The sequence below is a fragment of the Varroa jacobsoni genome, unplaced genomic scaffold, assembly GCF_002532875.2.
Source record: "Varroa jacobsoni isolate VJ856 unplaced genomic scaffold, vjacob_1.0 scaffold_1113, whole genome shotgun sequence".
Taxonomy (NCBI): Eukaryota; Metazoa; Arthropoda; class Arachnida; order Mesostigmata; family Varroidae; genus Varroa; species Varroa jacobsoni.
This window is the reverse complement of record NW_019214015.1, coordinates 193,685-206,924: the sequence shown is the minus strand read 5'-3', so window position 1 is coordinate 206,924 and position 13,240 is coordinate 193,685. Positions and strand designations below refer to the sequence as shown.

Here is a 13,240-nt window from a genome sequence, read left to right as displayed (position 1 = left end):
ATAAAAATGCAACTACATCCTAATCTTTGCGCAAGCGGGCTGATAGTCACTACCGATTTGAGTCTCTTACCAATAGGTGGGTCCGAATTTTTCAATGACAACAGCATAGTTGGGTGGCCAACCCAAAAATCTGAAAGGAGCTTTCGTTAAGCGGTCGGAGAAAACACTCTCGGTTTAGGGAGTCCGGAGAGATGCCCTGGTTGTTTCTTCTTTGATGAGAGCAGGATGGGGTGAACGACTTGCACAAACAGTACGGTTCGCTGTCCTCTGCCGCACGAAACTAAACGGCGAGCGGCTTCGTCGCAATTCTACGACCAGTCGATTATATCCCCCTTCCCCGGGTCTCAGATCTGGGCCATAGGTAGATGCTTCGTTTACGATGAACATTTGATAGGGAAGATGAGCTTTCTACTCTGACCGCTACTGTCTAATAGAAATACTAAAATATAAGCAATGAGAAACTGTTGTCGCGGCAGCAATTGTGATCGGTGCTGAGTGATAGGCCACTAGGTTTGTCTAGACCCAGTCATTGTCAGTACGAAAGGTCAGGTGTCAGGCTGCGTATTAGAGGTTTGAAATTCCGGACGGCGAATGGGAATGAAGATGCTGAAATGGCGGAGTGGGAAAAGGGGTTTCAAGGGGTGTTGTTAAACAGGATCTTCCTATAATCAGCAGCGGATTGGTGGTTTTACCAGCTGACCTCTGAGAAATCCCGTGACATTTATTGCAACGGCTTCATTGTCGGCTCAGTCACCTGGCTTTACTTGCAGTCAGAACAGAATTGGCACAAGGATATTCTATTTCTTTCTCTATATATTCGAAAAATTTGCGTTTCGAAATAATTTTAGGTTCCATTTGAAAGATTTCAATATTTATTTTGCGTTACGCTTCCATACAATTTTGTAGCTTCATAAGGCGGCAAACTGAATACAAAATTTTTTAGTGCAAACTCTCGCGAGCATAAAATTCGAACGGTTTGAGCTAGTCGTAAATAAAATTTAATAATTATTGAATGCTTTACGAAATTCACTGGATGAGCGAAGATATCTTTTATTGGACTTCACCATCATATAAGCTTAGTGTATCTGTACTTAACGTACAGACGATAACAATGTGCTGTGATATCACCTATCTTTTTCGAACTTATCAACTATTTGCTTGTATGTCTTCACTGGTCATCTAACTGGAGCCAGTGGATTTGCGTTTTTCAAGCAACATTTACAACATGTGAAAATTATTTTTACGTCTCTTTAACGTGGCTATTTTTTAGTAGTTTGTCCTTATGGTGCTGTCCTCGACATGTGCTTCGAACGTTTTTGTTTAAATTATTACATGGCTACATCGTCATCACAGATCTTTCCAGCGTCACATTCGTCTATATCTGCCGGGCTATCTAAGTACCCACTGTTTTATTAATTAATTCACTCATTACGTTACGGTTGAGCTCCGGTGCTTTGCCTCTTCTCTGTAGGAACACATATGAACGAATTCTTTTTTCCGTATAGCACGTAACTTAGCTAGTCCTGGCCGGTGCGCGGCGGACGCTGACCGTTTAGTGCTAGCCGTCATTGTCCACCAGCTGATGCGGAAGAGGATAAGCCAAACAGCTGATAGTTCGATGCAGTGAGATCGATTTTGTTATAGATTGTGGGTATTGAGCATTTTCAGCATACGATAGTATGTTGTAAAAAAGTCATGTGTGTTTTTCGGCGATAAATTTTCAAGGAAAGTACGTAGATAAACTATGGTTGCGTCTTCCAATAGTAAGCACGTCATAGATAACCATCATAGCAAAAAATGCTTAGCTAATATATCATCTGAAAATTATTCCAAAATTGAATAGCTACGAATATTAACGTGGCATTTCTCTCTTAAAGCTTAAATTAAATTTAGAAAAAAAAAAAAAAGTTTTTATTGCCTGACGAGAGTTACTCTTCTCGCGGTTGAAATCTCTTCTAGCCGTTAGAAATAAACTACTATATGCATATAACATGCAAGCACCTTCCTAAATATCGAAATTTGTTTTTTTTATCTATTAAATGTTATTGAGAAACATGGCTATAGGTTAAATATAATTAGGTTAAGTGATTAAAATACTTACATTCTTCTTCGTGTGTTTATTCTCTTCGTTGTCTGATTAAACGCCACATGAAATCAGCTTTACGAAGGCTTGCCTAGCTACCGTCTCCGACTGACCTAAAACCGAAACATCCACATTACCTACTCTTATGAAAGGACCCCTAACTGATCTGTGGGTGGCTGTCAAGGAGCACGTTAGGGATGTCCAGACCTTTCATCGACTTAGCACTACTCACTCTTGTAAGAGAGTTCGTTATATTCGTCACTAATCTATATGCAAACGCCTGAGCTAATGCAGGTTATTGTTAATGTTAACTGTCATCGTTATTGTTCCTTTACACTAGGTGTAGGACAAACCGCTTCCAAGAGTTATGAGAGGCCTTTGGCCTAGCAGGCATAAAGGAAACATATGGAGGACCACGAAACGGTCCTCTCGGAGGTTCATGTCGGGATTCCAGGCGTCAGCTCAACAGCGACAAATATCATTTCTCGTTTTGAGTTCGCTGTGCCCCGCGTAGCAACATCGCCACTGGTGCGGCCTCAATTGACACGATCTTTTAGTAAGGACAGCAACGAGATGGACACTGAAATGTCAGCTCAAACAATTTCTATCGGTTATGCTGTCGGTACCACGGAGTCAGAAAGCACAACGATGAAGCTCTTAAAGCTAGAGAATCCTTCCGGGGACATGAACGAGATAGATAAATATTCAAAGGCCGACGAGACAACTGCTGCAGATCAATCTCCACCTCGTAAAACTCGGGCTAATGAAGTGATTCTCATTGAACACCACATGGCAACCCATCTAGTCAAAGTCGGCCTTCAGGTATTTCGATGTTATAACATGCAAGAAGAGCCACAACGTTACAATAACAGGTGTAGTATCGCCGATCGAACTGGATATTTTTATTATCTGCGTTGAAACCTTACATCCAATAAATATAGCAGCTTTAGGTCACGTAGAATTAAGCATTTTGTAAATATATTCAGATTAAAATGCACAATACCTAACTATCTATTTCCTCCTTTTAATTTGCTTCTGAAAATAGTTTGCTCAAAGTGTTTCTTCTTTTCAAAATTATAACAGACTATCTTTCCGCGGATTTGTTGCTTGAGGAAAAGCTTGTCTCTACACGTGGTTACAAAGTGCTTACTAATCCGTGCTTGCAGGTATGGCCAGCAGCGCTCCTCATGGCTGATTTTCTAATTCATCACGGCAGCAGGTGGAAAAATTGCATTATGCTCGAGCTTGGTGGGGGAGTTGGACTATGTGGTATTGTGTCGGCCATGTTCGCTCAACGAACGATTTGCAGTGACTACCTAGCAGAAATTGTTGAGTTAATGAAACGAAATTTCCAAAGAAACTCAACCTTGCTCAAAGGCGAGTACGAGTGCCGTCTAATCGACGTGAGGTTTCCCTTATTAACTAGCTTGAAGTCATCGTATTCTTCGTCTTCAACGTTAGCTGGTGTCACCGACAACGAAATGCCAGTCTGTGATGTGATCTTCGCGTCGGACATCATCTACAGCGATGAGATTACCGAAGCATTGATGACCTATGTTAAGAGTCTTCTCCGGCAACGGCCTCGGCGTGAATTCTATTTGTCGTTAGAGCGCAGACTGAATTTCACGACGAAGACGCTCACCACTTCCTGTCCAGCTTATGATTATTTTGTAGAGCTATGTCATCAGTTATGTCTCGCAAGAGAGAGCGTTGATATTAGTCAAATGCCAAGCTATTTTCAGTATGAGCGTTCTGCGTACTTGGAAATGTATCGCATCACGTTAATGCCCAACAATAAATAGCTTTTTTTGTTAGCTGAAGGCAGTAAAATGGGAGACGATAATAAATTTGAATGATTTATCGATTTAAATACATAGCGTACAGCTTGTAAGATTATATGCGTGGCTTCGTGCGTATGCGAAGGCTGGGCTTCAAGCAAAGGTGAGGTGGTGGACGAAGCGAGTTGAGCGAATCTAATATTTCGTTGTCCGTAACAGAATTAGACTGAGTGGTAAGTTTACAAGTAAATATATTATTGTGTAAGCTTCATAATGTTGAAGTCATTGAAGTAAGTTTTGGGTGACCATAATTGTATGGTAAAAAAAAACTAACGATTTAATATCAACACGTTGTCTGAATCTTCTGTTGGTTGCATTGTGTGAGACTCTACTTGATTTGAAATCGCATAGAACTTCAATGACCGAATAAATACCCGTTGATATGTGTTATCGCTTCCATTGTTTTTATCACTATAAATATCTAGCAAAAATATGTCCTGTTATCAACGAAATTTCCGTAGACAACTGATAGGGCACAATTGGGTGTTTTCATCTGATTGTTTCCCAAATGAAAGCGATCGTATCCAAAGGTGTCAAGAAAAAATACCGACTTTTAAACACCGCTTTAGTCTTCTGATTTAAAAATACGTTCTTCGTTCATAAACGTCGGTATACATTTGGCCAAGAGACATTTGGGTCATTTGGAATCACTTCCACAGTAGAGGACGCAGTGAAGACGATTCATATGGCGACGCTGTAGAATCGCGCAGTGGAGAAACTAGCTCTAGGCTCAGTGGGCCTGTACAGATTCGTCCTTTGACCTATGCAGTGTTTAATCCTGGTGCTATCTATAGTCAGGCTGTAGACAGGGTTGCTTAACCTTGTAGCAGAGGACAAGCCACCTTTGTGTGATGCGCACATGAGTGGAGAACTGGGATAATTTGAATTACGCTGGTGCGTTCGGTGACAGGTGAGTGGATAGAAGAGCAGAGGTTAGAAAAATTAATTCTGGTCTTAAAAGATATTTATGCCCACGTGACACAGGTCTTTATAGAGTATATGCGCTCCGAACTGCAAACTATCGGTATTCTGTTTTAGATTGTTACTACCTAACAAATACTAGCCACTAATATCAGATTGCTGTCAAATAATCGAGCCGAAAATAGATGAAATAAAGCCCCTATAAACTAGAGTATTTCATTATCTATCACCAAGCGAACTGGAATCATAAGGAATACACATATTATAGTTTAAGCTACTTAATTTCTTGCCAGTCATTATTGTTCATCAGTGTGCCAGTACTATTTCTGCTTGCGGGATATCATGCACTAGACATTCGTATCGTACCCTTTATTTATTTGGTTCTTAAAGTGACGACCCGAACGCTTATCGTGTTTCTGACAATTTATTTTTTAGTTAAAAATACTATTCTCAATCAATTAGGTATTTCTAAGTAGACAATGTCAAGCACACAATTTCGAATGGCTCTTGCAGGTCAGTCCTCTTTCTTATACTATGATTTAAGCTCTTTCGGTGCTCTGTATGCGACTCGAGTTTTCGAAGCTCTTCATGCAAACCAACTATATGCCAGTTCAGGGATGATCATGGTCTTGTATAATTTACATTTAACTATTTTGCTTTACAGTAAGCTACAGAGCGATTATTTATCTATTTACATGAGTTGTCCACTGTCATGGAAAACTGTGGATGATGCGCTTACGAAAAAGAATGCACAAAAGTAAAGTACAGCATAGTTGAGAGAACCAGTTTCATCTACCAAAGGTTCTTTACAATGGTGACGTTGGACCTTTTATACGTTCATTTACTGCCAGCAGGTTTACTAAACCCGTTATTTGCTCGTCTAGATTTGGTGCAGTTAATTTTGAATGGCTAAGGCAGATTCGTCTTTTCTAGCACAAAAGGTTTATTGCAGCGAATTGTCCTGTTTCTGCTGCTGTGTTGGGTATCTTTTATAGTCCTTTGATTTGATTCAATCCAGTGATCCTGTGAATGAGTCTGAGTATTTAGTGGATCGCTCATAATGAGCTCCGCCCTCCGAGACTCCCGTCAGGCCAAAACAGGCCAATACAGTAGTTCAACATGGGGTCGTAGAGGCGGGCGCGACCTCACCCACTATGATGACAGCTCATGTTGCTAACCGGTCGGCCAACGAACGCCCTTCACTGTTCCGCTGCATGGTAGGAAGTGGTTGCTTCGCGTCTCGGGAAGCCATAACTGCGTCTGCCCAGTGCCCTATGGGCGCTTGTCCGGATTCCCCATAGCCCACCATAGTTCGCCGTGGTCGCAATAGTCTCCGGCCTAGGCCATGAATACCCAGCAGGCGTCTAGTGCAGCCACGTCGCAAGCGTCCGTAGGAGAGCAGCTTGCAGGCGTATTGCCTATCGGTGTGCCACTAACACAAGCAACGGCAAGTTACCCTCCAGCCAGTGCACATACCGACGAGATCCCTAAATGCGAGTGAGTGTCATCGTATCGTTATGTGGTGTGCAGGAATCGGACCGAAGCGTACGGCTTCGGAAACCCCAACATGCCGATTCAAACCTCTTGAAACCTTCGCTCTTCGGTTTTCTCTAGTATGAGCCGCATGCGCGGTTGTTCACAACGATTTGTTGATGCGGTAGCCAGAAAAAAAAGTGTCGGAAATGGTCGTACGTGCGTTTCTCGAAACTTAGTTGGTCAAGGAACGATTGAGCCCTTATGCTATAGTATATGCTGATGATTTCGATTGAGTGCTTACTGTTTCCCTTGTTCATCTATCTAATGTAGCTGTGATTAATTTGGTCGTAGCCGATCCAAGGTTTTTTTACCGAAGAAACTGATCATCTTTTTTTCGATCTTAAAAAGAGAGGGCGAGAGTAGAGTGAGTGAGAGTGACGTGTGTTATCCGTAAATGAGGTGACCAAAATTCACTTGCGCTTCGCTCGCGTGTTCAATGTCCTCATGATCAGTGGGAGTCTATCGTTGGTCCTGATGTTGTTGTTGTTGTTGTTGTTCTTCCAGAAGTTCGTGTGCCGACCTCCAGCTACTAGGTGATTGCAGTAGTGCCGAAAGCGGTGTATACTATGCGCCGTCGGCTCCTGTGCAACAGCAACAGACGGCCTGTTACCAGGAAAGCTATCATCAGCAGGACTATGTGTTTAATTACTACGAGCAGGAATCATCCCGAGGATACACCCCATCGTCAGATTATGCATTTAACACAAATGGCGGAACAGCAAGTACGAATAACGATGGAGGAGGCATGGCCATGCACCGATTGCCATTTGTTGCCACTGACGAGTTTCGGTTTGTGGCCGGTGACACCGAGTACTTTGACGTCCACCTCGACAATCATCCAGCCGCAACGACCGCTGATGAACTGCCGCTCATCCACCAGCAAAGCGATTTGCCACCCTCATACGATAATACGTCTCTATACGTCGACCCGTTACCGACCTTCGCCGAGCGTTCAACGGCTGCATCCGTCATTTGCGAGTCAACTACCTCCTTTGACAACCAAATTACCCCGATCACCAGTGAGTCCAGCTACCACCCCGAGCCGATGGTTCCCACCTGTTTGGGAGCCAGTGGAGGCGTATGCAGTAACAGCTGCACAGTCTGCGGTCGTTTCTGCGCACGTTCATCGACGCTCAAAACGCACCTGCGGGTGCATTCTGGCGAAAGGCCTTATGCATGTAGGCAGTGCCTTAAACGCTTCTCGCAAGCTGCCAATTTAACGGCGCACATGCGTATTCACTCGGGTGAAAAGCCTTTCTTATGCCCGGTATGCCATCGGAAGTTTTCGCAAAGCTCATCGGTGACCACGCACATGCGAACCCATTCCGGTGAGCGACCATACGCCTGCTCACTGTGTAAGAAAAGCTTCTCAGATAGCTCGACGCTGACGAAACATTTTCGAACGCATAGCGGAGAGCGGCCGTACCAGTGCAGGGTGTGCTTTATGCGCTTCTCGCAGTCGGGCAACCTCAATCGGCACATGAAGATTCACGGTCAAAAAAGTAGCACCTGAAAACCCAGTATTTTACGGTTGGGTCAATACATGTATCTAATTACAGAGTGCGAGCGAATCTAAAGAACAAAAAATAGACATCTGGAGCTTGACGGGATGTCACCACGTCCACGTAACCTGTGTCACAGTGGAACTGCTCTCTCGGATGAGCATGGGGAAATTACTGAAATGATCCTATTATCATATTTCGTCGTTCATTTTGTCACGAATCAAATGCGTGTACATCCGTAGGGATAGATGTTGTATGTTGAGCTTTGGTTAAGCCGGACGGCAGCTGCGCTCAGTCTCTTTCTCAACTTCGAAAAGCGACTCGTATCGGATCGTCTATTCTCACGGATATGCCCGAGTCTAGAATGAAATGTTAGCTAAAAATTATTGTGTATAAAAAAAACATTAGGAGCATTAATTATTAATCATTGACGACTTCATGCAGGCAGCAACTACCAAGTAAGCTTTCCGCTATTACACTTACTGATACGGTGAGCCGCCTTCGTAAGGCAAATAATATTATTGTCAGCGTTGATCACCGTGGCGATTTCGTTGCATCTAGTTCGGTCACCGCCGAGTGAATTAATGGATTGCAAAATAAAAAAAAAACTTCCTAAGTCTTGCGCTATTAACCTCTGAGCTGATTCGGTAGCAAAATTTGCTTCGATACTCCTGCCGATTTGAGAACACCAACGATACACAGGTATACCTCATCTGTTAGCTATTCCCTTCATAAATCGGCCTTTGGTTCGTTGTGGAAGCGCAATGTCTTTTGATATCAAGTAGACATGACAACTTTGATATCACCTATGACACATTCTACTACCCTGAAATATAAAAGCTGGGATAATTAGATAACTAGAACGTAATGCAACTTCGGTTGGTCATTGAGTACATTAAATTCTCCATGCTTCTTGCTGTACCTTATTAATTAAACTGGCCGTTCAGTAAATGAACTGTATCATCAGAGTATGTTTTAAGGACAGCATAGTTCAGGACAAATGTAACCATTCTGTTTGTTGTACAGGAACGCTAAATGATAACTAGATTGCGCTACCACTTTTTGTAGCGCAACCTAGTTATCAGGGGCGCAAATCGGGGTTTTAGACGGCTTTATCTTAAAATCGTCTGCACGGGTTTTGTGAGAAACGTTGTGATCATATAAGCAACTTTCGAGATCCTTACCATAGACCAGTTATATAGCAGGGCCCAGAAAAGACCTCTGAGGGACATCGGAACTACACAACTTGTGCTCTGAGAGATAGTCTTTAACCACAAATGACTGATCAGATAGGTAAACCCGGTACCAAACCAGTATGTGGGAGCTGATCCCAAAGGCTGGAATTTCAACAAATAATAATTTGTAATCTATTCAGTCGAAGACGAGACAACGGAATTCAAAATGAACAACTTACTGAATAATCTCGACTGCAATCTATCATCAACCCTGTCATGCGGTAGAAACGCATGGAACGCATGGGTTTTGGAACGTCATGTGCCGGCTCAGAGTCTCAAGATGAATCCGTCCAAAGGCAGATTAAAGGATCCACTGGTAGGTAGAAACTTGTATATCTCGTCGCGAAATGAAATAGGGGGTAGCGTCAGTAACTTGAAATCAAAATGTCTTCGGTTATATTCTGGTTGACCACTTGCAAGTTGATGCGGTCCTAACTTACAGATACGGGAATCAAATTATTTGTCGTACAATATTATATTGCATAACAAACGGCTAGAAGTAGTACCTTAAGCTAGAAGTCTATAGTTTTCAGGTTCGCTACGCAATCCCTTTTCATAAACAGGAGGGACAATTGACCTTCAAAGGACCTGTAGTGTAGAGTATCCTTTAAGATCTCGAGTAAAGGCTAACGATAAAGACTTGGACAGAGCGTCAGTCAGTTTTAAGCAAGTAATCGGTAGATCCGTGCTGCAAATCAGCTTACATTTTTTACTTAATGCAATTCGTGATAAAAAAAATATCCGGCAAGAAACCGACATTTTAAATTTACGCTATTTTGCCGCTCGAATTATTAATGAGAACTACCTGAGTGAATATAGATATGCCTCAAATGCGACGTAACATGCCCCCTTACCTGTATGATCAGTACAAACGGTGTAACCTTGGTTCAAAACCTAATATACTTCTTTGCATATTTAAGGCAGCCATTACAAAAGTCTAAATTCAGACTGGACGTCGCGAATTCCCGTCAATGCTCGGGCCAGATGTCAAGTAAGACTACAGCCATCTTGGCTATGTTGAAACAAATGATATGCTTTCTTTTCCCCATTGTATTTGCCCATAGGGCTTAGGATTAGATTTGGGGTTACAAAGGATGCACTTGGCTTGACGTACTTTTCGTTTATACTAAACTGAATACAACAAAAGTGCGAATACATTATACTGTATATCTATGGCAACGACGTACAAATTCCGTGAATTTCGATACCACACAGCCATCGACGGCTTTCCACTCGAATTCCTATTGCAATGTTTTGCAGCATTTGTAATGTTAAGCGAGAAACAGATGTGATATTAGACCCAATCACATTTAAAAAAAAAACAACTATACTGAGTAACAATAAATAACTCTAATATATCTCTTGTATTATGCAGGTCTCTTTCTCAGTGTATCACAAAAAACAGGTTAATCAAACTGTGTTTATATGGTGAAGGAAAGATAAGTTCGGCTGTCGCGTTCAAATTCTAAATACCCAGTGAGCTATGTAATAAACACATACAGCTTCGCTTTCTCACGGCTTCACACATTAATCTATTATTTATTTGGTTTCAGCAGGTGCTACTATAAACACGTTCTTGAGATTATCTCGCGATCAGACTTTCGGACAGATTTAAACATACGCATATAATCTGCGTCGTCTAGGAGCGAGAGGACCATGGCCGTCTCAAGCTTTTCCTATTCTCCATTTGGGCGTGTCGAGTACGTTTAGATTGTGCACTCTTATGAGTCCTGACGCGGCAGTTTCAGCTAGACGACGCTAGATGTCAGTGCATTGCGTACCTTTTAGTAAAACTCGAGTTGAAGGGAATAGATGTAAAGTTAAGGGCTTTTTTCTGAAGTCAAGCAACGGAAAATTGCCCTGTGTACGAACCCGTCTAGTAAACCGAGTCATTTGCCTACGTAGATATTGAAATCCAAGCTTGGCTCTAAAATAACATCAAGATCTCTCATATTAGATTCACCGTGGGAATAATATGTCCATACATTGATGTCCAACTTTTTGGCAGTGTACAGCATATTTGGGTTGAGCAGGATTGATTATATTATTTTGTCTATTATTTGAGTAAGGATTTGAGTATTAGAAAGGCCATTAACATATTGTATGCATTTTACAGTAAGGGGAATCGCGGCACGTTAAATAGAGAAGTTCCACTTCTATCAAGACAAGTTTGATACTGAAACGTCTGTTTTCGAGTTTGTCGTATATTCAGAAAATTGGACGCCTAGTAATGTTAACAATAACAACAATATGTAAAAATAATATTTAGAATCAATCTTCCGTGGTAAGCAGCTTTTTATGTGATCAGGGTAAGTGAAAATACTTAGCGTCCTTGGTAGATTGCTCGATAGGTAGATAAAACGAAGACTTCAATGGTCTTATTGTTGTTTTAGGTGCCGGTGAGTTGGTTAGAATGGTCAGTCTCTATTGTCCTGCTGCCATCCAAAACCGGATTAACCGAAAGGCAGATAGATACTTCACGTACGATAACATTGTTTGATTTTTTTTTATAGCTCCCGTATTACATGAGATACAAACTAGGTTGTCAAATGTACTTGTCGTTGTCACATTTGGCTTACTATTATGTATTTAAGTCAAAATAGCTGCAAAGAATAATAAAAAAAAAAAAAAGGAAAAATAAATGAAGAGAAAACATGATCTACCTAAAAAAACAGGTTTACTCCAAACGTGACTTGAAGCTAACGAATACAGTCTGTTCCTTTCATTTTCATATGAAATTTATAATCTTCTAATGTGCGATTTTCTATTTCTTACCGCAAAAAATTACTAGCGTATTCTGTTATACATATATTTCTGTGGTTGCCGAAAAAGCATTGCTCGTTTTGAAGCAAAAATTGAAGTGAATATTTTTTATATTGTAAAATAAAGAAAAAAAATACCATCGGTCTAATAATAGCAAAGATTTTTAGGTAAAGATTGTCGTAACAAGTGATTTTTACATCTCTTCATCTAAACCAACTTAACACCATTAAGAGAGTTCTGCAGATAACGAAATAGAAGGTCGTCCGATGGTGCAAGGTCCGGGCAAAATGGCGGACGCATCAAAATTTCCTATCCAAGTTCGCTTAATTTTTGCCGGCAAGCCAAAGATGTATGTGGTTTAGCAACGTGATGATGGAAGACGACGTTTTTTCTGTACACTAGTTCCGGTCGATTTTTTTCAATGGTTAGCTGTAATCTTGTTAATTGTTGGCAGTAGAGGTCCGAGTCAATTATTTGGCAACAACTCATAGTGTACGATTCGTTTTTAATTCCACTGAACATATAGCGTCAGAGAGCTGACGTGCTCGAAATTGGCAATAATGAAGCATTTTTTTTTGCTTGTACATTGTTTTATGAAATCTATTTTTTCGTCATGTGTGGTCAACCGCCTTAAAAATAGATCGATCCCACTACGTTCTCATGAAGTTTTACAGAAGACAATACGATCAAGTAAATCTTTTTGTGCCATGTCGTGCTACGGCGAGCTTTTCGCTGAAGTCAGCTTTTTTTTTAATAGTTTAACGAATGTTTAGTTTTACGGCGATATCATGGTTACTTCAATGTCGATGTTGCTCAACCTTGTCAATAATTTTAGCATTTTTTTTTTCTGTAATTGGTCGGCCATTACGAAGGGCGCCTTTCACATCGGAATTTCCAGAACAAAAGTCACGGAACTTTTTCTTTAAGCTGATAACGTATAAACACGGCACATTTTTTCCATAATTTCTGCCAACATCCGTGTGTTTATCGTAATGAAATTATAAAATATAGCAAATTTTTACAGAAATGTTATTCTTGAATAAAAAATTCGAACCTGTCTACTACTGTCAAATCTCAACTTTGACATGATATAACCCGACATGACTACAATTACCCGAGATATATGATCCTTAGCTAGAACGACGGTTAATACCTTTCTCGGTATATATATATACATATATATATATGTAAATATATATACCGAGAAAGGTATATATATATATATATATATATATATACATATATATAATTGTAATCAAAGATGCAATGCACTTCTTATGGCCATCTATAATATTTTCTTACTACAAACAGAGGGTTCTAAATCTTGATACAGAAACAAAGTAATGCCCAGTCGAAAGAAAA

At 40.9% G+C, this 13,240-nt stretch overlaps 2 protein-coding genes and 1 long non-coding RNA gene across 3 annotated transcripts; 2 read left to right on the top strand and 1 right to left on the bottom strand.

Annotated features, from left to right (window-relative positions):
• Positions 1–1,034: 1,034 nt before the first annotated feature.
• On the bottom strand, positions 1,035–2,173 carry LOC147752634 (uncharacterized). Its single transcript, XR_015313550.1, has 2 exons — positions 2,102–2,173; positions 1,035–1,579 (listed from the first exon to the last, which is right to left on the bottom strand). It is a non-coding gene; the product is annotated as an uncharacterized LOC147752634 (long non-coding RNA).
• LOC111266765 (methyltransferase-like protein 22) lies at positions 1,573–4,318 on the top strand. The gene is made up of 4 exons (XM_022844514.2): positions 1,573–1,729; positions 2,159–2,319; positions 2,424–2,905; positions 3,250–4,318. The coding sequence occupies exons 3-4, from the start codon at positions 2,489–2,491 to the stop codon at positions 3,883–3,885; spliced, it is 1,053 nt and encodes a 350-aa protein (XP_022700249.1). The 5' UTR covers positions 1,573–1,729; positions 2,159–2,319; positions 2,424–2,488; the 3' UTR covers positions 3,886–4,318.
• An 88-nt stretch (positions 4,319–4,406) lies between these two features.
• LOC111266767 (uncharacterized) lies at positions 4,407–7,891 on the top strand. The gene has a single exon (XM_022844519.1). It carries the CDS (start codon positions 7,124–7,126, stop codon positions 7,889–7,891), a length of 768 nt encoding a protein of 255 aa, XP_022700254.1. The 5' UTR covers positions 4,407–7,123.
• The last annotated feature ends 5,349 nt before the right edge of the window (positions 7,892–13,240 follow it).